We start from the raw sequence: 25,145 nt of genomic DNA, 5'->3' as shown, positions 1-25,145 counted from the left end.
GTCTATTGTTTCATAAATATGATAACACTACTGAGAACACGTTTTAGCAACAATGGACAATTCTAAGATCTAGCCATGCAGTTCTCTATAAGAACTGAAAAATCATCTAAGCATACAATGAAGAAAATGAATATTCTAGCAGACAGAATATCAACAAAAAAAACTCAGATTTTCTAATAAATAAGTCAGTAAAAGGCACATGTCCTGACAATATCTCAAGGAAAACTGAAGACCAAAATGTAAATTTTGTATTGTGATGCAAAATACATTGAATTAATTCTTATACAATTGAGAAAACAAGTATGTAGATTAAAACAGACTTAAATCAAGTCATGAAGTATAATGCATTAAACGGACTCCTATAAACTGGGTGCTGGTGGTGGTGCACTCCTTTAATCCCAGCACTCAGGGGCAGAGGCAGGCGGATCTCTGAGTTCAAGGCCAGCCTGGTCTACAGAGTGAGTTTCAGGACAGCCAGGGCTACACAGAGCAACCTCGTCTCAAGAAAAAGATACCATCTCTTTGTTCACTCATGTTTTTAGAAACATTATGTGGATCTCTTCTATATATAAATTGAAAACTCATAAAACCAGTGATTGTCAAGAAATAATTTACTCAAATATGTTCATACTTAGTTCCTAAAATGAGAAATTGGGAAAGGAATTTTAAAAATAGAAAATACTTTTTATAAAATATTTATTTTATGCCATGTGGTGGTGGTGCATACCTTTAATCCCAGTACTCGGGAGGCAGAGGCAGGCAGATCTCTGTGAGTTTGAGGCCAGCCTGGTCTACAAGAGCTAGTTCCAGGACAGGCTCCAAAGCTACAAAGAAACCCTGTCTTGAAAACCAAAAAAAAAAAAGATTTATTTTTATCATTTTTAATTATGTCTATGTGTGCCAGGGTGTGAGTATATGAGTGCAGGTGCCCACAGAAGCCAGAAAAGGGGATCAGATCTCCTGGATCCAGGTTCACAGGCAGCTGTGAACCTTGGGTGCTGGGAATGGCACTTGGGTCCTCTGCAAGGGCAGTAAGCATACTTAAGCATTGCGCCATCTCTCCAGTCCCCAAAGAACCTCCAATAAAAAGTTCTTTTCTGTAGTGTAATACATAACAGAAAAGAAAAAGGGAATCTGTTTACACATAAAAAGTTTTAAAAGTCTGGCTGAATATAGAGTTCAGTGGCAGGACATTTGCCTGGCAAATATGGCCTTCAGCTAGAACTCCAGCTGAAGGAAGGAAGGAAGGAAGGAAGGAAGGAAGGAAGGAAGGAAGGAAGGAAGGAAGGAAGGAAGGAAGGAAGGAAGAACCTAGCAGAATGTAGTACAACGTACAACTGTAGCCCCATACTTGGGAGGCGGAGGCAAGAAGACAGCCAATCCTGAGCTACAGTGAAACTATGTCTAAAACAAAGCAAGACCTAAAAGAGTATCTTTGAAACATCTAATAGAGTGTTTTAATATTATAGACAAAAATAATGCATAGCTTCTTTTATTTTTCTTGTTCATTAATAAGTAAACCCTTTTCATATTAGAACAAGTTTCTAGACTCTTACTGTTACAACCAAGAAGCTTGTTACTGCAGAGATTCTAGAGCCCCAGGATGATGAAGCCTACTTCTGCCCAGGATAGGAATGTTCCAGCAATGTTCTATGTTCTGTTTCCTTAAGAAAATGGCCACATCAGTGATTGACTTGGACACTGGTTCCTACTCTAAGGTAAGTATTTGCCCTCCCTACAAAAACTAAAATCACCTGTATTTTAAGATGAATTCAAAGAACAAGTGACCATTATTTCTATGGAACCAGTTTAGTCTCAAGTACTTCTTTATAACATATCCTGTGCAAATATCTTTTTCAGTGAGTGATTTCACACTGGTGGGGTAATTTATAGATAGAAAACACAATTCAATATCACTTTTTTTGCCTGCATGCTACCATGTCCCACCATGATGATAATGGACTAAACCTCTGAACTGTAGGCAAGCCACCACAGTTAAATGTTTTCCTTTATAAGAGTTGTCATGGTCATGGTGTCTCTTCACAACAACAAAAACCCTAAGACAGAAGTTGATTTTAGGAGTGGGATATTGCGATAGGCGAGACCAAGTTTTTATTTGGAATAATACGGGCATTGGGAGTTGATGCTTTAAGTGCTGTTTAACAGTCCACACAGTAGGAACACAGGAGACAGTAGTGCTAAGAGTGATTTGAACTGTGTGGGGCTGGCTCAAGAGGTTTCAGAAAAGAAGAATTTTAGTATGCTACCTAGAAATTGTTCTTTTGATATTTTGGTGAAGAATGTAGCTGCTTTTTGCCCTTGTACCAAAAAAAAAAATTGCCTGAGGTTAAAGTGAAGAGTTTTGGATTAATTCCCTTGGCAGAGGAAATCTCAAAACAGCCTAGTATAGACTCTGTGTGTGTGGTTACTAGTGTTAACTCTAATGAAGATTTATAATAGAAAGGAGCAAGCTGAGCAAAATTTGAGTAGAAAGGAACACCAGAAAGTGGAATGTAGCTAAATTTTGTGTTTGAGGAGATAAACAGTTAAGAAATGAAATAAGGGATTGGTGATCTCAGGGTAAAATCCCACCCAACTAATTTTTCCAACTTCTAAAATAAAAATTAAAGAAAAGCTTAAAGCCAGATGTGGTAGTACATACCTTTAATCCCAGCACTCAGAAGGCAGAGACTAGCAGATCTCCGAGTTTGAGGCCAGTCTGGTCTACAGAACAAGTTCAAGGACAGCCAAGCTTAGGCAGTGAAGGTAACCATCAAAACCAGAAAGCTGGTGAATATGTAATTGAAAATGGGGGCCATGTTTCAGCCTCAGCAAGCAGCAGACCTTGGCAGCTGAGGTCACATGGTTCTGGCTTTAGAGTCAAGAATAGAAAAAAGGCATTATGGAATCTCCCTTCAAGGCTAAGGAAAGGCACTGAGACCAGGCTTGTGTCAGGGATGTCCCTGAACAGAGGCCTAGAGAGACCACTATGGGAATCTGTGAAATTGAAGCCTCAGTTATCTTGGAGATGCCAGAGTCATGGCATACTTGCCAAAGAGAGCAGCTAACAGGCAGTGGAAACAGCCAGAGAGAAAGAAGTGTGTTACAGTCAACGGAGAGAAAGAAGTGTGTTACAGTCAACGGAGAGAAAGAAGTGTGTTACAGTCAACGGAGAGAAAGAAGTGTATTACAGTCAACAGAGAGAAAGAAGTGTGTTACAGTCAACAGAGAGAAAGAAGTATATTACAGTCAACAGAGAGAAAGAAGTGTGTTACAGTCAACGGAGAGAAAGAAGTGTGTTACAGTCAACAGAGAGAAAGAAGTGTGTTACAGTCAACAGAGAGAGAGAAATGTGTTACAGTCAACAGAGAGAAAGAAGTGTGTTACAGTCAACAGAGAGAGAGAAATGTGTTACAGTCAACAGAGAGAAAGAAGTGTGTTACAGTCAACAGAGAGAGAGAAATGTGTTACAGTCAACAAAGCTGAAAGGAGTTGGAGACCTGAAGAGCACTTTGACGTCAGACATGGAGAGCAGAGTCTGGAGTCTGTTTGCCCAGCTGGTTTTCGGTCTTGCTTTGGTCCTTCCCTCCATTTTGGAATGGTAATACATATCCTTGCCGATATATGTTGGAAGTATGTGATCTGCTTTTTGATTTTGATTTTACAAGTGAGTATACATAAGAGATTGTATGACTCTCAGAAGGAACTTAGAACTTTAGACTTTTTAGATAAGTTTAAGACTGTTATAAGCTATGGGGACTTTTGAAGTTGGACTGAATACAGTTTTGCATTATGATAGGACTAAAAGTTATTGGGGACCAGGGAGTGGAATTTGGGGCTTTGAAAAAAAAATGTTCCTCAAAGGAAGTGGCACTATAAGGAGGCATGCCCTTGTTGAAAGAAGTGTGTCACTGTGGAGGTAGGTTTTGAGGTCTAATATATGCTCAAGATACCACCCAGTGTCTCAGTTTACTTCCAGTTGCCTGTAAGATGTAGGACTCTCAGCTCCTTCTCCAGCACTATGTCTGGAGACACACTGCCATGTCCCACCATGATGATAATGGACTGAACCTCTGAACTGTAAGCCACCCCAATTAAATGTTATTCTTTATAAGAGTTGTCATGGTCAATGGTGTCTCTTTATAGCAATAGAAACCCTAACTATGACACAAGTCCAAGCAGAAGTTGGAGTAAAAACATAGATCTATGTACTGTTCCAACACTGTGAGAGCGTTACTCTGGGCCAGAGTTCTGAAAACTAATAGATCATAAGCACAACCACATCACTGACAGTCGTATCTGTGCCAACATGTACCCAAACTTATACTCAGCCATAACTACTAGAATCTACAAATACCTGTGTGGCCTTAAGTAAGTTGCATAACTTTCTGCAGCTCTGCTTCCTTCACTGATGACCATGGCCCAGGAGAATGTATAAAACTTAATAAGATTTATGAAAATATTTTTAATGGTAAAGTACTATGCAAATATTTTCACCATTACCTATCATGAACACCACAGCTAAAGTTAGGTTTCCTAATAATGAGAAACAAGAAAGAGCTGGACCTATTTCACCAATACAGTCATCACTGTAAGCGCATAAATATTTTATAAAATAACTGACTGAAGAGTAGGATGTGTTTCATGTGTGGTTTAGTTGTGGACTCTTAGCCAAGCCCACGGCTGCACATCCTCTGTGCTGTGTATCTCAACTACGCCCCTCCTTAGAGAGGAGGACCAGGACACCTGCACTAACAGTGAGAACATTTTCCCGAAGAAAACCAAAACTGTAATGTTCTAAAAAGACTATCTAAAATCCTCCTAGGAATCTGCTGTATTTCAAGGGAGAAAATCTATAGCTTTATAGGATTATATTCCAAAGAAGAAAAAAATAAAAAGGATATTATAAATTTTAAATTAGTGCTCTAGCAGCAAACACAAAAGCCAAAAGGCCAATGAAACAGTGCTAGAAATAAGACGACTTTACTTCTGAGAAAGTCTCAGCACTCGGCCTGTGCTCTGGGGCTTCCTGCCTTCACTTCGCTCATGAAAAACAAAAGATGATGTACTATGATGTACTATGTGCTTCTCCACAACCAGAGGCTGTCCAAGGGCAACCTGACCTCTCACACCAGCCTGGAACAGGAGAAGCAAATGAGGGAATGCCCAGGGCACAACTTACAAATGCGCATTCCTGCTACCCTCCTGTTACCCTTGCTTGGTGACCAGGGGTTGTGTAATGTCACTCTGACGCAGACTTTAGCACCACCAGGTTGTCCTCATAAAAGCTGAGTAGGAAACACTTATGGACTGAACAATGTAAAGAAAAGTGAATTTGTCTAAACTTAAAACATATTAGCTCAACCTTAAATACCAGAGTTCCTAAGTCACCATCTGGATCTAAAATTAGTCTTGTTAGCCCTTCTCTGCTAAAGCACAGAGAAATACAGGGAATTCATACAATGGACCAAGTGCTGTAAGAGTCTATGAGAGAAGGAATTGTGTCTACCGTGTTCACGGCTGCTGCCTCAACATCTGGGACATAGCATGCCCAGGAGATAGATGTTGAATAAATGAATTGTTGAGCAGCCAGTATTTTTCTTGTTTCTGTTGAATGAAGTCCAAATATGGGTTTCAATATTCATACAGAGAGATTCATATTTTATTTCCTTTTCCTTCATTGTCATTAAAATAAGAAATTTAAATCACAAAATTGTAAAGCTAAAAGGTATTGTCAATGTAATCATACGAGAATGGAAAATATTTTCCTTATTAACATCTCTGGAGAAGGGGAAATTGCTTAATTTGCTTGCAAGTTTAAAACTCCAGTTCTGCTCTGTCCAAGCTCTCCATCTCCTTTAGCTTACTGCCTCTCGTAACAACCCCCTCAGCATTCGGTGCCTTTGGGCATCAACCGATTCTATTCTTTGATTTCCTCGCCCTAGTGCGGAGATTCCTTTTAACTATAGATCATAAAATTGACACTAGCTGCTTTTTGTTCCTTGCATTTTTTTCCACCCTTCGGGATAATTATATTCTTTCGTGCCTTTGATTATCGTGTTGCTTAGGACCTCCTTGCCTCCCACACTGAGTCTTTAGTTAACAGAGCGCTGCCCGCTCCTGCTCTCAACACTAAACCATGCTCATTAGGTTTCTTAATCCTCCATCATTTGCTTTCATGAAATCTTAGGCCTCCGAGACGCCGTGTTCTCTGAGCCCATTTCCTTACAGCTATTGTTTGTATAGCTATTAAATCCAAGAAGTGCAGGAGCAGCAAGCACTAAACATGAGCTTATTCGCTTTCTGGAGGAAACTTTGTTTGGAGTGGTTATGGGCCTTGACACTCTACCTTTTGCCTTGGCACTTCGCTTTTCACCCAAACATCGCCTGAGATGTCCAGCTGCAGCATGAGGCTGTAGGTGGGCTTCAGCAGATAGTTGTTCATTTGTAGCCACCAGAATTTAGATAGGAAATAGCAACACCCCATTGCTGATTAGTAAATTCAAACTACATCTTTGCATTACCCCTGGAATTTAGAGAAGAATAAAACCCATGTGTTTTTGCAGTTATTTTGCAAGGGTTTGGATGGCACACAAGTCCCACAATCTCACTGAAGACCTGGGTCTTTTCAACCCCTCACCCTAGTTTCTCTCCGCCCAATTCCCTGGCATGTCTGCTAAGGGCTATATTCAGAACAGCCTGCTTCCCATTTTATTTCTAATGCTCTAGGAGCCTTTTGGCATGTGGGATGAAGGAGTGAACGCATTTTCCAGAGGTGCCAAGCTTTACTCCAGCAAAGCTCACACTTCAGCTCTGTCCACATGGGTTTCTGATCCTCCCCATCCAGACGACAGAGAGCAAAGCCAGAGTTCTTTATTTAATTGCTTTGCATCCACGCACTGACCTCCAGGGCTCTGTTTATAAAGCCTATCGTGCAATGCGCTCCACAGTCCCCCGCCTTTCACAGCGTGTTTCTCCTGAGACCTGGTAGACAGTCGTGTTTGATCACTGCAGTAAACTCAATGCTCGGCTTCCTCCAGAATCAACTTACATCCCTGCTTGGGTGGTGAGGTGACAAGCACAGCCTCTTGCTTCTTCTGAACATAAAAGGAAGTCTGTTTGACTCTCTTTAGTAAGATCTCCAAGTCAGCAAGTTCTGGGGCCAGAGACAGCAACTAGGAACTCGTGTTAACATAAAAAACTTTCAAGTTTCTTTAGAAAGGAGGCCAGCTCACTCTTCTCAACCGGCAAAGCCAAACTTCAGGTCAGTGAGTCATAAATCAACAGAACACATTTTTAAATCAGTGTAAAACTCAGTAAGTAGAAGTCACAGAGAGAAACAGGAGCTCAAATCTCATCCAGATTCATCATGAAGACAGGACGTTTCTGTGATTCTCAGATTAGGATGAACTCAGCGCCCCTGCTCCGGCTGCAGGGTTCCCTCTTTAGATGATTTACCGGAAGAAGAATTTCAGTTGCTACCTGAGCGTGAACACTCAGAGATGCAACCCTCTGACTGATAACCCATGTGTGGCTCACACTTCTCCTGCAGGCAAAAATCTTGAAAGCTTACTTGCCCTCCACTCAGTAGGAAAAAACAATTTGCATTTTTTTGAATATCACATAAAATGTACTGTCCCTTTAAACATTATGATGATAAAAGCAAAATTAATGGCAAATTAATAATAGTAAAATTTAGATGATAGCTATGCGGTACCCTTTGAGGAATACTATACCCCCTACTTTTAAGTATGATTAAATTTTCAGTATAAAAAATTTGGGGGGCTGGAAAAATGGCATAGTGGTCAAGAGAATTTACTACTCTTGCCACGGACCCAAGTTTGGTTCCCAGCACCTACACAGCAGCTCTCAACTGCCTGTAACTCAAGTTTGTGGAGACCCAACACCCTCTTCTGGCCTCTACAGGTACTGCACACATATGGTGTACAAACTCATGCACGCACACATACACCTAAATAAATTCTTAATTTTAAAAATTAATTTATGAAGCTAAGAAGATTGTTCAGTAAAGTTCTTGCCTTACAAACATGAAGACTTGAGTTTGATCTCCAGAACCCACATATTAAAACAAAAAAAAAGCTAGGCATGGTGGCACATGATTGTAAATGCTTGTAACCACATCACAGCAGCCTAGACACAGAGAATAGGGTCCTTAAAACTGCTGGACATCAATCTAGCTTACTTGGCAAGCTCTCAGTCAGAGAAATAAGGTTAGACATAGTGGTGCATGCCTTTAATCAAGTAAAAATTATCCCCTGCCCACAGACAAAGACACTCATACACACACACACATACACACACACACACACACAACCACACACCACATTTAAAAATTAGCAGAAGGCTATCTGTAGGCTTTGTTTTTTATAAAAAAAGATATAAGCAAAACTTTTTTTTGATTGCTCATTTGATGTGTACTCAATAACTGATTTTTTTCAACTATATGATGGCAATGAAAACCTTCCTTTCTCCTAAATCTTACTGAACAGCCAGAAACTCTCTATACAAATGACAGATGTGCAGTAAGCTCAATTCAAAAACCGGATACTTTCCTTAACAAATAATTGTATGCATGTATACATATATTTGTAAAATATCTTTGCATACACGTCCATATACTTTAATACCCATTCCTCTATGGCTAGCTATTGATCATCTTATTTAATGTTTACTTTTCTTTAGTAAGAGTGGCACCATTCCTCAGCTAAAGAGCTTAGTTTGTCAAACGGTACAACATTAGACAACTTTTGTATTTGATGAACAACAAAGAATCTGAACCTATTCAAGTCATACATTTAATTGTTCCAATATGTTATCTTATTCATGATATAATTCATGATAAAATTTGCATGATACAAAATACCACCGAATTAACGCCAGGTTTCCTTTGTCTGATTCCTCATCAGTGGTGAGCTTAGAGGGGAAATTACTTACTTCTTAATTTGAAAACATCTAAATTTACTTCATAGTTGAATGCAAAATCAAAGAACAAATAAACTTTTAATTCATATTCCCCACAAGATCTTAAGCTCTCTAACTGTAGTTTTCAGAAACTGAAGAAAGGAGCTGTGGCTGTGGCTGTGGCTGTAGCAGAGACCCGAGGTCAGCAGAGTGAAACGTGAGCCTCTGCAGATGCTAGAGCTATTCCGCGGCACACACTAGCCTTCTGTGCATGGGCTGAGCAGCACACCTGAATTTGGATTAAAAATCTTAACATAAATTATTTGACTTTGACAATGGCAGCCTAATATTTCAGTTTTGTGCACCATTCCCAGCTTTCACCTTCAAAACGAAGCTAGTGGACTTTTTCATTTTTAAAAGCCACATTCCAGGTCTTGTACTTTTAACACCAGCTTGCCTGGGTTTTGTTTTGTTTTGTTTTTGTTTTTGTTTTTTTAGAGAACTAAATTATATAATCAATAAGTAACAGGAATTATCTTGTGACTTGGTGATTGACTGACAGGATTATTAAAGCATGTAGCTTTTGTGTAAAGAATTTATACTTCATCAATTTATTTATTTTTATACTTAGAGATTTCAACTATTAAAATGTTTCACCCTGTTTGAGTCATAAAAGAGTCAAGTAGTTGTTTCTATGATGTCTCCGTGTTAGTCTCCGTACTGTTCTATATTTACCTGTAACGTTAGTGGCACACGTGATCAGAAGCCCAGAGCTCTGACTGGGCAGAGAGGCAGTATCCTGGTTTTTAATTAGGTGAATCTGTTAGGTCAAATCTGCAGACTCCATTAGCTGAGGTGAGGGTCCCTCCAAACCAGAGAAGCTCATGAAGCTGTGCCCACAAGGACAACCAGGCTCACAAGAAAGAAAGGCAGGCTAGCTCTGTGGTTCTTGTCAAAGGAACTCACAGCCACTGGATTCCCCGTGCTCAACAAGCAAGCACACTTTAGATGAAGACGCAGCGGAACTCACGAGTCACAGTGAGTTTCACTCTGCTGACCAACAAGTTATGTCATTTTTCCTGCAAATTATTATCTCTTAGGATTGAAAACTAATGTTAATACATTAACAATCCATCAAAGGGCATAATTCCTTGGTAACCAAAATGAGACAATTTTTGTGCTTTAATTTAATACCAGGTGCTCTGCAGTACCCGGATCTCAGCAAGAGGTAAAAGATAACAGCCAATCCCAAGGACGATGTAACTACATCCATGCTTGATGACAAGAAAACACTCATGGGACCGGTGACGCTGCAGTAAGTGGCAAGTTCTGTCTCAATGGATAGAAAACAATAGCTTAAGACGGTTTTAACTTCCATCAGCATCCCCATAGAGGCAGCCTACCTCACAGACGAGTTCCCATCTCTGTATATCCATGCCCCCCAATCATTTGCAGAGACTCTTCAACTATCTCAGATGCTCTGTGCATCTACAAAGTGCATCTCATGCACGTCACTGCTGTGAGCGGGGAGCATGGGCCCTCGGAAGATGCACGGCATTTACTGCTTAGTTCCAAACTGTGAACGAGCCTGAAGTGAACTTGTCAATCATGACGTGAAGCAGCCCATAGCCCTGCTTTGAGGTGGGGCTCGTATTTTGAAAGGAGATTGTCAGTCGTTTAAAATCAAAATGGTTCTTGATGTATTGAATTACTTTTCAGAGAATAATGTAAAAAATAAAATCACTCAGAATAACATTATTAATGTAAACATACCTGAACCAGAGTCATATTTGGTTTCTGACCTGAAAAACAAACAAACAAACAAAATTAATATAAAAATTGTGAAAGGTCTGAGGTGGGGAGGTGCAGAAATTATAGATTTTTATATAACGATCAAAAAATAAAATCATATCCTTAAGTGTAATGCTATATTTATGTCAACCATTCAATTGCATGCATATATTAATTCAGATTACATAGCAGGAAAAAATATCTTTCAAAGTCAGCTTTTCAGAGACGGGATTTTATTTTTCAAAATATCCAACCTTTCTTCATAGATAATCTTTCTTCAATAGTAATATGGAGTGATACAAAAAAGTCCGACACATAATTATGCCTTTTACTCTATTATTAAAGATTTTCAATTCCTTAACATGAAGTAGGTCCTTAGCAGAGAGCAAATGAACTCAGTAACCCCAAACCCTTAATAAGGAGGAAGAAGAAACGGTTCCTTGTGGGAACCTTAGGTTTCAGATACAGGTTAACTCTGGCTGTAAATCCAGAAGCCTTTGAAGCCGCTGGTCTGGCTGTGGGAAACTGCTGTTGGTAATTACTCCCGAGAAGCCGGCGCTGTGCTGTCAAGCAGAATTAACCCCCGGGACTGGGCCTATCTACACAGGCCCCATAAGACAGCATTGTCTATATCTAGCTCTCAAACCAATTAGTGGGCATGCTCAGTCGGGTTTATATCACACATTAGCAATCAACGGTATATACCTTCACAGCTGCCCCGGCAAGATACAAGAGGCAAACAGCAGGAGGCCTGTGGGATATTACATTGACAGAGAAGATTTGTCCCCTCTGTGGAAACGCAGTTAACTAACTGGGAAAGGGGAACTCTTTGAAATCATGCCACAGTACCGAAGCGGTTTTGGAAGGAGGAGTTTGCCTCACTTAAACTTGCTTCAAGAGAGCTCATCAAAGAAGAAAGGGGAAAACAAGGGGCTTCTTTGGTAACAAAAATTTTCTCAAGTACTCTCAAATTTCACTTATTTCTAAACAAAATCAACAAATTTTCATATACATATTATATATAAGCTTTCGTGGTTATATACACACAGACATAAATGTGTGTGTGTGTGTGTGTGTGTGTGTGTGTGTGTGTGTGTGACCACAGACCTGGTTTTGTGGGGGGTTTCTCTATATGGTGCTACGAATTGAATCTAGGGCCTCACACTGCCCCTTAGCTCTCCCCTAGTACAGCCAATCACAGAGTTCAGCAACCACGTCTAGAATGTAGACCCAACTTCCTTCCCACACCTAGCCCTAATCTCTGTCCTTTCTTTCTATGCCCTCCCATTCCCAAGGCAAATTCATGCCACTCGTTGATATCCAGGATTCTGGGAAGCCATGCCTCACGGTTACACCATCACTGATGACAACTATAGCCTCTTGTGTGTTACTCTACTGGCATCCTTACCCACTTCCTCCCTAGACCTCAGTTAGGCCTTATTAATCTTTGTAGCCACAGCATTGAAATCTACCTGGTATATGCATTCAGATGTCTCTCAAGGGAAACTAATGATAAAGATCTTGATAAAACATTTTGAGATATGAAATATTATGTCAAAAAACTTTCCAAGAATCTTACCTTGTCCTGAGACAGCTGGTCAATGTGTAATATATACCCATAAAATGCACATAAAACATTTTCACAAACCAATTAATCCCCCAGGCATCAAATAAAAAGTAGAAAACATTTTCATAATTCTCAGATATAGTATCAAACATTAAAATACATTGTTAATAATTAAAACATAATCATAAAATTAATATGGTCAGATTTGGGGTTAGTGGAAGCTGGTCCTACAACATCTGTTCATTCAAGTTCCTACGAGATTTTACACACTCGCATAACCAGAGATACAGTCCATGTGTCATGACTGCTCTTTGGGAACATGAGTAAAATAGGGACGGGAACAAGCAAAAAAACAAAGAACACATAATATACAGACGTGGGCGGCAGAAGGAGGCCAGGGTGCAGCCACCATCGCAAGCACATTCCTTGCAGGCTTAGTTCTAGGAGTAGCTATACTAGGTACCAAAATACAAAAAAGAACAACGCAGGACACAAAATGGATAAAACCGTGGGGTTCCCAAGACACCCACTCTATTCCTAAAGTCGGTTCCTTCGGCAATCACCAAGGGAAGGAGTTTGGTGCTATTGCTGCTTTCCAACATACATTCACCCCTTTTCATTTTCCAAAGTGTTAGGCACTCGACTGCATACAGGTGAGATGATACTTCCGTGTTAGGCACTCGACTGCATACAGGTGAGGTGATACTTCCGTGTTAGGCACTCGACTGCATACAGGTGAGGTGATACTTCCGTGTTAGGCACTTGACTGCATACAGGTGAGATACTTCCGTGTTACGCACTCGACTGCATACAGGTGAGATGATATTTCCGCACTATTTAGCACCTCTCTTGTGGCTCACTGCGACCATGTGACCTAATTATCTTGCACCAGGCTCCACCTCTTAAAGGTCCAGCACCCGAATACATCATACTGGGGATCAAGGCACCAGTCTGTGAACTTCTGGTGGGCACACTGCATCCACAGGCAAATCACAGGAACAGCTTACACGAGCATTTACAAATGTTTGAGGGTGAAAACAAAGGTCAGGGTGACAGGGTGACACTAGCAAACTCAGCTGAGTGAGCAGCAGAGCACTCACATGCCTGCCAAGCAATAGAGAAACCGTATGTGTGCTCTACTTGGGATAGTCCACTCCCCTGCCACCCAACCCTGAAATGTTACACATATTAGCTTCATCATTAGTTTTCTGGGGATTACCAGACCAGGCTAATTCTTTGGCCCCATAGCCCTGGCGCACCTTTCTGACACTCATCGAAGTTATAATTCCGTAACATATCTGTTCATATGGAGTTTCCTTATACTGTATGAATTAGATATTAACTGTGAATACAAGTAGGCTTCCCTGTGACATTCCCCACACATGTGTACATTGCTTCGTTGTGATACCCAGAGTTCAACAGCAGCAGCAGAAACTATTAATCGTCTTCCTGAGAGCTAGTATCTCTTTCCCCAATAACAGAACTGCGGCTTCTGAGAGGGGCTAGGATACGCCCACCACTGCAGGGAAGACCCCTGTGTGAGCACTGCTCAGTGACTCCAGGAGAGCCCCGTAGCCCAGCTGAGGCCTGAGAGGTCAAGTCTGTCAGCGAGTGTTCACGGAAAGGAGGAGAAAGGGTAGACCCTCCTCAGGATCTCTGCTCCTTTCCTGCCTTCAGAACATCACTGTGTGAAGATGCTGGCTCGGAACGGCCACAGTGTCTTACAGTCCCGAGCTAAAGGCCAAGACCACCTCAGTGCCGCTCAGTGCAGATCAGCTAAGTGAGAGGCAGGCCTAGAGGTATTAACAGTGCTCTTAGTCGGGAATTTCTATTCCAAATCCAATGCATTCTGTTTCTTTTAAATCAGAGAATTACTAGATTATTCCTCATCTATCCTTGTACTTAAAATTTATATTTTGATAATAATGTTACAGATACAGACAAGATACAAAACACACAAAAACAAACCACACGTAGGCTACACAACCAAAGTCCACGGAAACATTAAAAGTTCTGTCTATTGGCTGTATAGTTGTTTCTTTTAATCAGTCACAAATGTCCAGAAATTTGGAAATCAAGCTAATCCTTATTTATTAAGAGAGCAGCAAGAATTGAGCCAAGCCACGCTGGAAACAAGATCCACTTACAACCGCTGTGGTGGACTGTGCAGTTGACAACATACTGTACTGTGCATCTTCCACTTCCTTGTGAAATAAGAAAGTTAAAATTTTGCAAATACTAGGTTTTCTGCATATATGTTATGGCTATGCACCTTGGTGTTCTTGTGGGGCTCCTGACAGTGGGAGTGGGGGGTCTCTGACTCTTTTCATCTTGGGACCCTCTTCCTCCTAATGGATGTGAGAATTGGTACCTTGTCTTATTGTAACTTGTTATGCTGTGTTTGGTTGATATCCCTAGGAGGCCTGCTCTTTTCTGAAGGGAAATAGAAGGGGAGTGGATGTGGGGGAAGAGGAGGACTTGAGGTGGGGAGCTATGGTTGGGATGTAATGCAAGAAAGAAGAATAAATAAAAAATTTTGCAAATATTAAAAACGAATAAATCATGTTCAAAAGATAAGCCTAAATTCATTTCAAAACATTAATATCCGGGAAAACAAACTGAGACATAAAATTATGAGAAGGCAAGGAACAAAATCTACATTAAATCTGCTAGGACTCTGCGTGCCGTGTGCCCGGCTCATGAGTGTCTGTGTGCCCAGCTCATGGGTGTCTGTGTGCCATGGGCCCAGCTCATGGGTGTCTGTGTGCCCAGCTCATGGGTGTCTGTGTGCCCAGCTCATGGGTGTCTGCATGCTGTGGGCCCAGCTCATGGGTGTCTGTATGGGTGTTTACGTGCCGTGGGACCAGCTCATTTTTCTGAGCTCAAGGGACTAGAGATACAAACAGACCTTCTGTCTCACCGAGGGAACCCTGTAGAGGAGCAGCCTGAAGCCACACCCCAGCTCGTCCACTTTCTACCCACTGACCCTGGACATGCTCATTCCCACTACAGCATTGTTTATTACCCACAGAATATGGTAGAAAGATAACTTTAAAACCCTCTGTGCAGATTAAGATGACGCTAAGAGAGCCTGTGTCACATCCTGGTGCAGCAGAAGTCAAGCAAAAGCATTGTAAGCAGTAATACTGTGTGGGACTAACCTATGACAGCAAAAGCACTGTAAGAAGGGATACTCTGTGGAACTAACCTATGTCAGCAGCTTGGTTAGCAATGCTTCAGCTAAATGAGAACAGGTTGCAACACAAAAAAGAACTTGTGTAGGTGCAGTGTGAAATGATACAAGAAAGACAAAAAAGAACAGCAATAAAAATGTCTGCAAACAAGAAGAAGGGCTCTGCATTACTGGTCCTCTGACAAAATCGCCTGATGGAGTGGCTCGAGGGAGGGAAGAGTCACTGCGGCTCACCCGTCAGGAGGAACGTCCATAACGGAGGCCGAGGCCCACATCTTAGCCAATCAGGAAGCAGACAGTTTGAGCTGGACACAGGTTTAGCCTATCCCCAGAGACCTGCAATAGTCAGGTAGGTCCCGCCTCTCAAATTCCCACAAGGTTCTCAGACCACACGACCAACTGGAGACCAAGTGCTCAAACACACGGCCCCACGTAGGACACTGAATATTTAAATATAGCATTCTGCCTCGATCCCCAGAAAACACCTCATAATACAAAGTGCATGCTGTCCAGCTTCCAGTTTTAACCGTCCTAACCCTGTTTCACAGCCCCAGAGCCCATTGTCTTTCTGAAACCGCAGGCAAACACACGCTGTGAGTCCCTGTAAAATAATATTTAAAGTTACATATTCCTAACCTACATTGGCACGTTCCTACCACAAAAGGGAGGAATAGGGCATAGCAAGGAAGCTCTGGACCAAAATAAGACTGAAACCCAATGGGGCAAACGCTAAACTCCGTAGCTCCATGTTCAGCACCCACAATTCTTGGCAGCATCGTTTGAGTGCTAGTGGGTTAGGGTAGCCTTGCCCCACAGGGCCCCTCGGGAAGCCCGCAGCTTCTGCACATTCCTGGCTTCTGCACTGCGATTTGAGCTTCATCTCCACAGCACGACCAAGATTGGAAGATTGGCCTCTAGACAAGACTACAGGGAGAGAAACGAGGAGGTGGCGGGTCTCTTCACCATCACCCTGAGACCTGGTCTGGCACACTGGACCTCCAGTTCCGAAGCCCTGTGCCACTGACTCCAGAAGTCATGAAGTTCTCCAGATCACATCGAGCTTTTGAAAAGCAGAGTCGAGTTTGAAAACGCATGTCTGTAAGTTCTCCAAGTAATCCTGGGACCTGCTAACTGAGCCGGCATTCCTTTAACATGAAGAAAGCCTCTCCTATTTACACCCGCAAAGTTTCTCGCCTTCCTAAGTATTCCGACTTGTTTATTTTACTAATTTTCAAAGTAACTTTTTTGCCCAATGGGGAATTAAAGAAGGTCCCTACACACTGTATGAAATTCCACGTGGAAAATATTTTCCATATCACTGTAATAAAGTTATCTTTGTGGGAAGCGCTGAACTAAACAGCAAGCAAGGAGAAATCTGTTGGAAAAGTCCCAGACCCGTGTGTGTGTGTGTGTGTGTGTGTGTGTGTGTGTGTGTGTGTGTGTATTCATTCACCACTTTTTTAGTGAACTTATTAAAACTACTGTTTTATTGTATAGCTCTTATCTCTGTGAACAAGAGTCAAACAATGACACCTTGGGTTGCAAGGATTTGGACTGGTCAGCAGACCATCTAAAATGACTTGTCAATAAATAGACAAGTTTCATGTTGTCAGTAAAGTTATACTCCATCAAAGCCCCGAGCAGAAAGACATATGAAAGACACATACCCAGAAGCCTTCCCGCCAATCTGGAAACCAGGCAGAGAAGGTCACTGGAAGGTCGAAGCCTGCATTAAGCCATAGCTGAGAGCATTTATGGAGTGCTTACTATGTACAAAGCACTCTATTTGAGAGCATTTATGGAGTGCTTACTATGTACAAAGCACTCTATTTGAAAGAGGAGGCCTTCTATAAAGTTGCCATAATTCAACCCGTAAAAGCCCTTTATAGTTTAAGATCAATGGCGTGAGCCTCCTCGAAGAGCAAACCGGTGGTGGGCTCATACTGAAGGAGGCAGGTGTAGCTGGTCAGTCGGTGGTGAGTGGTGTCTCAGCTTGAACGAGTCTTCGCAGTCTACGTAAATTCCACACTCTGGGTGGTCTTTCAGAACATTCTCAAAAAAGGCACACCAGAGGTAGCAGTGCTAATTTATAGTTGTGCAGACTATGAGTCATGGGACTGCCATTAACACTATACACTTAACTAAATGCACGGAAGTAAAACGTGCAAATCCCTGGCCGTATAATGCCAATTTTCCTTACAGCAGAACCCGTGCAACTGGATGCCACCGAAACCCAAAGCAATCCATGGAGTTTAAGTTTTTGTTTTGCAAACCATGCCAGCTAGTAAACATAAAACATGAGCCACAGGAGGAGCCCGCCCCTTCCCACTGACACATGATCATGGCATACAGGATGGATGAAGCAGTTAGTGGCCCAAAGTGGCTGTGTCTACTCAGTCCCTGGTGTGTGGAGCAGTGGAAACAACGACAATGTCCGTAAGAGCTGCGGGTTCCAAGTACAGCTCTACATGGTAGGAACTAAAACAAGCTGAAACTCACCCTGGGGATGGACAGCTACTAACCTTAGAAGAGGCTGTTCCCGGGCGAAAGCCCAATCTTCCTTCCAAAGTTTATCCCAGGACCCTCGGTCCTCTTTCGCTCATCTTTAGCTTCGTCAATGTCTCCACGTCTACCATTTTCTTCATTAAAAAAAAGCAAAGTATTTCCCTGAGCCCATCTTCCTTACTGCTGCAGGGGAGGGTCTTACCCACTCCTTCCTTAGCTCTCTTGACCCAGTCATGACCGCTGTGGTTTCTGAGATAATCCTCCACTTAGGTTTGGGGCTTGGAAGTCAGAGCATACCCCAACATGGTAGTCCTCGTACTGAAGTATGTTTCCAGTACCGACTCACCAGGTCAGTGGTCCCCGTCCTCCCACAGCTCCAGGCGTTCCTAGCTTCCTGGGATCCCAATGCTGCTGGCATGCTCTTTGTTCTAGATTTACACATCCATGTCTACCCCAGCATCTTACAGGTCACAGTACCAGAATACTAGCCTCAAATTAGGTTTTTTTCAATTGAGAGACTGACTCTGCAGCCAAAGGATTCTGAAACCATTTCTCACGGTATTTTGCCCTGAACATGTGTGTGTGTTATAGGTAGGTACTCATTTGATTTCTGTTAGTTTAGGTTTCTCAGTAAACAATTTATCCCTACATAGAAGGCACTTTTTTGTTTGCACAGAACGCAAATTAATATTTCATTGACCTAGAGTTGTGCAAAACTAAGAGAACCCATTTGCACGGACACTGCTATACAGACCTACATTCTTGGTTATAAACTCAAGTCTACCTAAACTGCATTCTTGGTTATAAGTTAAGTCTACCTAAACTGCATTCGTTATCTTCCCTCCCATACAAGGTGTCGAACATCTAATTAGTCATTACTAAGAGCTTTGTCGCCAGTCTCACAGGTGTTGACAGCTATTTTGATCTCCTGCTGAGTGCTTTTGCAGCATGTGTTAAATCGCCATTGATAGCACTCAAATCAGATCTCCCACTAATGATGCATTCAAGAAACACAGCCCTCCAAACCCCGAAGAGCAAAAATGTCTACTCAATGCCTGAGAAGGATTCAAAATGATGATCTTCAGGAAGCTCAGCGAGACATAGAAAACATCATTAGACAATTCAGTGAAATTAGGAAAACAATGGATGGTATTAATAAGAGTAAGAAATTCAGCCAGGAAATAAATAAAAAAGGGGGGGAGCAGGGGCATGGCCAGTCGGTAACATGTGCAGCCTGCAAGCATGAGGGCCTGCATTTGATTCCTAGAAGCCACATAAAATAGTTGGGCATGGTGGTTCATGCTTGTAACTGGGGAGGCAGAAACAGGCAGATCTCTTGAGCCTGCTGGCCAGCAAGCACAGTCCAATACTCAGTGAAGCGAGGCAGTCCCTGTCTCACAAAATAAAGGGGGTGCTACCTGAATAATGACACCCAAAGTTGACCTCTGGCCTACATGTGCAAGTGCGCACCCATGCACAAGCACACACACACACACACACACACACACACACACACACACACACACACACAAGGGGGAAGGGGAAGAAACATAAAGAAGATGGGGGACACCATGGAAAAACCAAACCTTCAAGTTATAGGCATAGATGAGAGAGAAGAATCCAAAGTCAATGGCATAGATCAAATATCCAACAAGATCAAGAAACAAACTTGCCTAAACTACGGAAAGATACATCCATAAAGATATAAGAAGCACACAGAACACCAAATAGACAAGACCAGAAAAGAAAATTTCCACGGCATATCATAGCTCAAACAATAACGACAAAGAAAGTGCACTGAAAAGCTGCAAAAGGAAAAAAACAAAACAACAACCAGGCGTCACGTGTCAAGGAAAACTTGTCAAAATACCAGCTGATCCAGAAGAACCTGGAGCAATGTATTCCAAGCCTGCCTGGATAATTTACCCAACAAACCTTTACATGGTAATGGAAGGAAAAAGAAAAACTTTCCACAATATAAACAACCTTTAAAAATTATGCCCAAAAAACCAAATGTAAAGAAAATACAAGAAGCATTATTTCAGGTTGAATAGAGGGTTGAGCATAGCAGACAGATGATTGTAGAAGCTATCAGTATTAAAACACATAATACCAATGAGAACACAGACAATACCAAAAATCAACCATATAATGATTACAATTAACACACATTTCAATAAAAACTTTAAGTATCAATGGCCTCACTATCCTGTTCAAAAGCACAGGCTGACTGACTGGATCAAGAAACAAAACCCTTCCATCTGTTGTCTACAAGAAACAGATTTGAGCTTTAAACCAGGGTACCACCTTAGAGTAAAAGGATGGACAAAAATACCCCAAACGAATGGGGCCAGGAAGCAAGCAGGTGTCATTATCCTAACATCTGGCCAAATAGATTTCAAATTAAAACTAATCAGAAGAGAGAAAGAGGAACATTTTATTCAAATGGAATAGCTAGCCAAGAAGACATCACTATCCTAAATATAGGTGCATCAAAATCAGGGCACCTAGTTTCATGAGACTGTCCTATTGGATGAAAGACATAGAACATAGATTAACATCAACCCCTCTTATCTCCAAAGGACATCATCTGGACCAAAACCAAAGAAACAGCAGAACCAAGTAACACCATACATCAAATGAACTTGACAAATATCTACAGAATACTCCAACTGAACACCAAAGAATACACATTCTACTCAGCGGCACACCAAAGCTTTTATAAAATAGACCATACCTGGGGACATAAGACAAATCTTTATAAACTCTAAAAGATTGAAGTAACTCATTGTATCCTATGTGACCACAACACATTAAAGCTTAAAATTAACAACAAAATCTCTGGCAAATACAAAAACTTATGGAGATTAAGCAACTCATAGTGAATGATGAATGGTCAAAGAAGGAATCCATAAAGAACATTTTAAAACAATTCCTGAAACTAAATGTAACTGAAAACACAATACAATGAAACCCCTGGTAAACACTGAAAGCAGTCCTATGGGGAGATTTCTCGTTCTAAGTGCCTACACTCAAAAATAATCACTAGTGTGAGGACAACCAGGGCTGTTACACAGAGAAAACCTGTCTTGAAAACAAAAAAAATAGCACAAATAAATGACTTAATAATGCAGCTCAAAAATTTGTAAGTCTGGGAACCAAACCACAACCTAGTCAATGGCAATAAATAATAAAAGTCAGAGCAGAAAATCAATGAAATAGAAACAAAGAAAACAATACAAAGAATCAATGAAGCAAGAATCTGGTTCTTTAAGATTAACCAGATAGACAGGCCCTTGGCCCAATTAACCAAAAGGAAGAAAAAGAAGACGCAAATGAACAGAATCAGCAATGAATATAAAAATGTTACAGCAGACACCAAAGAAATTCAGGATACTATATGGAAATATTAAAAAATAAACAAACAAACAAAACTTTGTACTACATTAAGCTGGAAACCCCAACAGAAATGGATGAATTTCTAAATACAATTGAACTACCATCATTAAACTCAGATAGTCAACAACAGTTTAACACCCCTAACAAATGAGGAAACTAAAATGATAATGAAAAATCTCTCATATTTCCAAAAAAAAAAAGTCCAGGGCCAGACAGACTTTTATAGACCTACAGCCAATCCTTCTTAAACTATTCCAAAAAATAGAAACTGAAAGAACACTCCTAAACTCCTTCCACAAAGCCAATACCATCCTAATACCAAAACCAGGTAAAGATACAACAACAAAAGAAAGGCCAGTATCCCTGATGAACATAAACTCAAAAATTCCCAATAAAACATTTGCAAACAGAATACAGTTATACATCAAAAAGATTTTTCACCATGACAAAGTTGGCTCTATCTATAAAATGCAGAGATAGTGCAATATATACGTAAGTCAATAAATGTTTTAAATCACACTAATGGACATGATTTGACAAACTCCAACATGCATTCACGGTAAAGTCCTAAGGAATGTAAGGCTAGAGGGAACAGACCTTGACATAATAAAAGCTATCAATGAGAAATCCACAGCCAAGTGGAGAAAAGCCCGTAGCAATCCCTCTAACATCAGGAATGAGACGGGGTGTGCACTGCTCCGGATAGTTCTTAATACTGTGCTCTCAGCACTAGCTGGAGCAGTAAAGCAAGAGGGGGAGATTAAAGGACTACAGACAGGGGAAGAAGTTGAACTATCCGTCCCTACTACAGGTAACATGATCCTAAGCTTTAAGATTCCACTAGAAAACCTCCAGAAACAATAAACAATGATGGGGGATTACCATTCCAAATCTTAAACTATATTACAGAGACTAGCACGAAAACAGCCTTGTAGGCCAGCAGAACAGAATTGAACTGAAGACCCAGGCATGAGCAGACGTACGTTAAGTCACTGAATATTTGGCAAAGATGACAAAAGCATGATCTGGAGAAAAGAAAGCATCTTGAAAAGCAGGTGCTGGGAAAACTGGATGTCCACATGCAGAAAAATGAAACAGCACCCATTATCCATCACCTTGCACAAAACTGACTCCTATGGATCAGAGATGTAGATGTGAAATCAGAAACACCGAGACTGCTCGAAACAGGAGAGGGGTAGGAAGGCCCTTTCCAAACAGGAGAGGGGTAGGAAGGCCCTTTCCAAACAGGAGAGGGGTAGAAAGGCCCTTTCCAAACAGGAGAGGGGTAGGAAGGCCCTTTCCAAACAGGACTCCAGTTGCTCAAGAGTTAAGACCAACAATGGACAAGTGGGCTTCATAAAATAAAAAAGTTTCCACATACACCTAACGAAACAATCAACTGGGTGAAGAGGAAGTCCATAGAATGGGAGAGGATCTATACCAGCTATACATCTGACAGAAGATTAAAATCCAGAATATATAAAGAATTCAAAAGGCAAGGCATAAAAGAAAAAATAAGCAAATGACCCATTTGAAAACTGGGCCTGGGATCTGAACAGAGACTTCTCAAAAGAAAAAAAAATGGTTAAGAAATATCTAAAAATGTGTTCGTTGTCCCTAGAAATTAGGGAAATGCAAATCAAAACAATTTTTGCGATTTCATCTTAGCCTAGCCAGACAGCAAACATCAGCATCAAGCTTTGGGGAGGGGGTAAGGACAAGGGAGCTCTCCCTCATTGCTGTTCTGACCAACACAGGGACCAGTGTGGAGAATTCTCAGAAAGCTAAAAAACAAACCCCAATCTCCCATTTGACCCAGCTATACCATCCCTTGACATCTACCCAAAATGCTAGGTCCTACACAAAAGATTCTTGCTCAGCCAAATGTATTCAAAATAGTTAGAAAATGGAAGCGACCTAAATGTCCTTCAAATAATGAACGGATAATGATGGGTGTGGTTCGCATACACTGTGGGAACTACTCGGATGTAAAGAAAACAATGAAACCATGAACTCTGCAGTAAGTGGATGGACTAGAAAAGATCACATTGAATGGGTAACCCAGACCCAGAAAGACAAACATTGCATGATTTCGCACCAGACACTCTAGCACTAAGTCTTCAGACGTGAGTGCAGGTCCTGGAGCAACTGCAGAAACCAGGAAAGCAAAAAGGGACTGTTGCCTGGGCAGGGGTGGGGCAAAAGAGGAAAATGGCAGGCCAAGTTATCTGATCAGAGAAATGGAAAGTACAAGGGTCTCACTAGGGAGGATGGAGAGAGGCAGATGCAGAAGCAGAAGGAGGATAAAATAATGGTAAGAATGTCTGAAAATGCTGCTGTTTACCTAAGGAAAGCCTTATAATACACATAAGTCTATGTATAAATATGCATATAGAGTTTAAATGAAATTTCTCATCTAGGCTGACAAGCTCCCTTCAAGAGCCAAAGACCATCTACCAATATTCCAATGGTAGACACGAGAAGCCCTCTTTAGAACTGTTGCTTAGGGCTGTCCAAGAGACCCACAACATACAGGTCCTTGGTTGCCCCCAAGATATGATAAAGGTTTAGGACATTAACTCCTATTTCCCCAATCTTCAGAGAGGAGAAAGGAGCTGGAAGGTACCTTGACCACCAATAACCAGTGATTTATTCAAACGTGACTACATGAGGATTCCACAAAATCCCCCAAAGGACTGGGAATGAGGAGCTTTTAAACAGCTTAGTATGTGGAGGGTTCCTGAAGGATGTGCCTGGGGAGCACAAAAAACTATGGCGTCTCCACGGGTTGTGCTGGGCAGTTAGTCTATCTGGCAGTTCACTAAAACACTCCATAAGACTTAAAGCAAACAAGTTTAGGTAAGGCAGGTGGTCTTCTAGGCTCTGTGAGCCACTCCACCAAATCAACTGAGTCATACAAACCCTAGCTTACTTTTATCTTCACTTTTTTGGTCAGAAAGAGTCGCACTACCTAGAAGCTGCAACTGATGTATCTAGAAGGAGGGGCAATCGTGTGGCGAGAGCCTCCAGGCTGTGTGGTCTGATGCTACCTCCACGTACACAACGCTAGAACTGAATTGAACCCTGTAGCCCCAGCTGCCAACCACTGGGGAACTACTTGTTTGACGTGTGGCGAAAACCGCACACACGTCTATCTGCTCATAGAAACAGTCTGCTTTGTGTGTTGCCGAGAGCGCAGTAGCAGAAAGACAAAAAAGAAGCACGTTGGAGCTGGGTTTGCCCCAGGCCCTCATGTTATGGCAGAACGATATGAATATGTTGTCATATGTGGTAAAATAGAACTGGGGAGGGGGGAAAAGCACTTCTGCTTCCTTACAATTGGATTTTCAGATTTCAGTAGAAGTGAAAAACACTTCTACTGCTGTTTTTCTTTTTGTGTTTTGTTAGGGGGATTATATTTTAATGATTTTTCTTTATCCTTAAGAATTTCATATGTGCATACAAGGGAATATGATCATATCCACCCCTATTTTCCACCCAGGCATCTACTGTACCCCCTTCAACAATCGGTTTATGTCCATTCCAATAGTATCCTAAACACTAAGAGAGCCAACTGGTAATGGATGTTTTCACAATGTTCATAGCCTGTTGTCAAATAGAACCAATATCAAAAATTAGCTAGATAAACCTACTGTCCAACAAACTATATTTTCAAAGGAAACACAATTCATCATTTCCCAAGCATTTAACTTTTCGTGTTTGTCATTTACAATGTAGATAGAAACCCCAACAAAAATATGACTCATT

At 41.4% G+C, this 25,145-nt stretch overlaps 1 protein-coding gene across 2 annotated transcripts in view; it reads right to left on the bottom strand.

Annotated features, from left to right (window-relative positions):
- The window catches only part of Msrb3 (methionine sulfoxide reductase B3), a 123,373-nt gene that overhangs the window by 37,290 nt on the left and 60,938 nt on the right, over positions 1-25,145 (bottom strand). For both annotated transcript variants that reach the window (XM_075954100.1, XM_075954099.1), the window contains one exon: positions 10,696-10,724. In XM_075954100.1, the coding sequence (XP_075810215.1) occupies positions 10,696-10,724 (29 nt within the window). The remainder of the gene's footprint in view (positions 1-10,695; positions 10,725-25,145) is intronic.

Source organism: Microtus pennsylvanicus, chromosome 20 (genome assembly GCF_037038515.1).
Source record: "Microtus pennsylvanicus isolate mMicPen1 chromosome 20, mMicPen1.hap1, whole genome shotgun sequence".
NCBI lineage: Eukaryota > Metazoa > Chordata > Mammalia > Rodentia > Cricetidae > Microtus > Microtus pennsylvanicus.
Note: the sequence above shows the minus strand (reverse complement) of the source record. Positions and strands in the feature narration are given on the sequence as shown.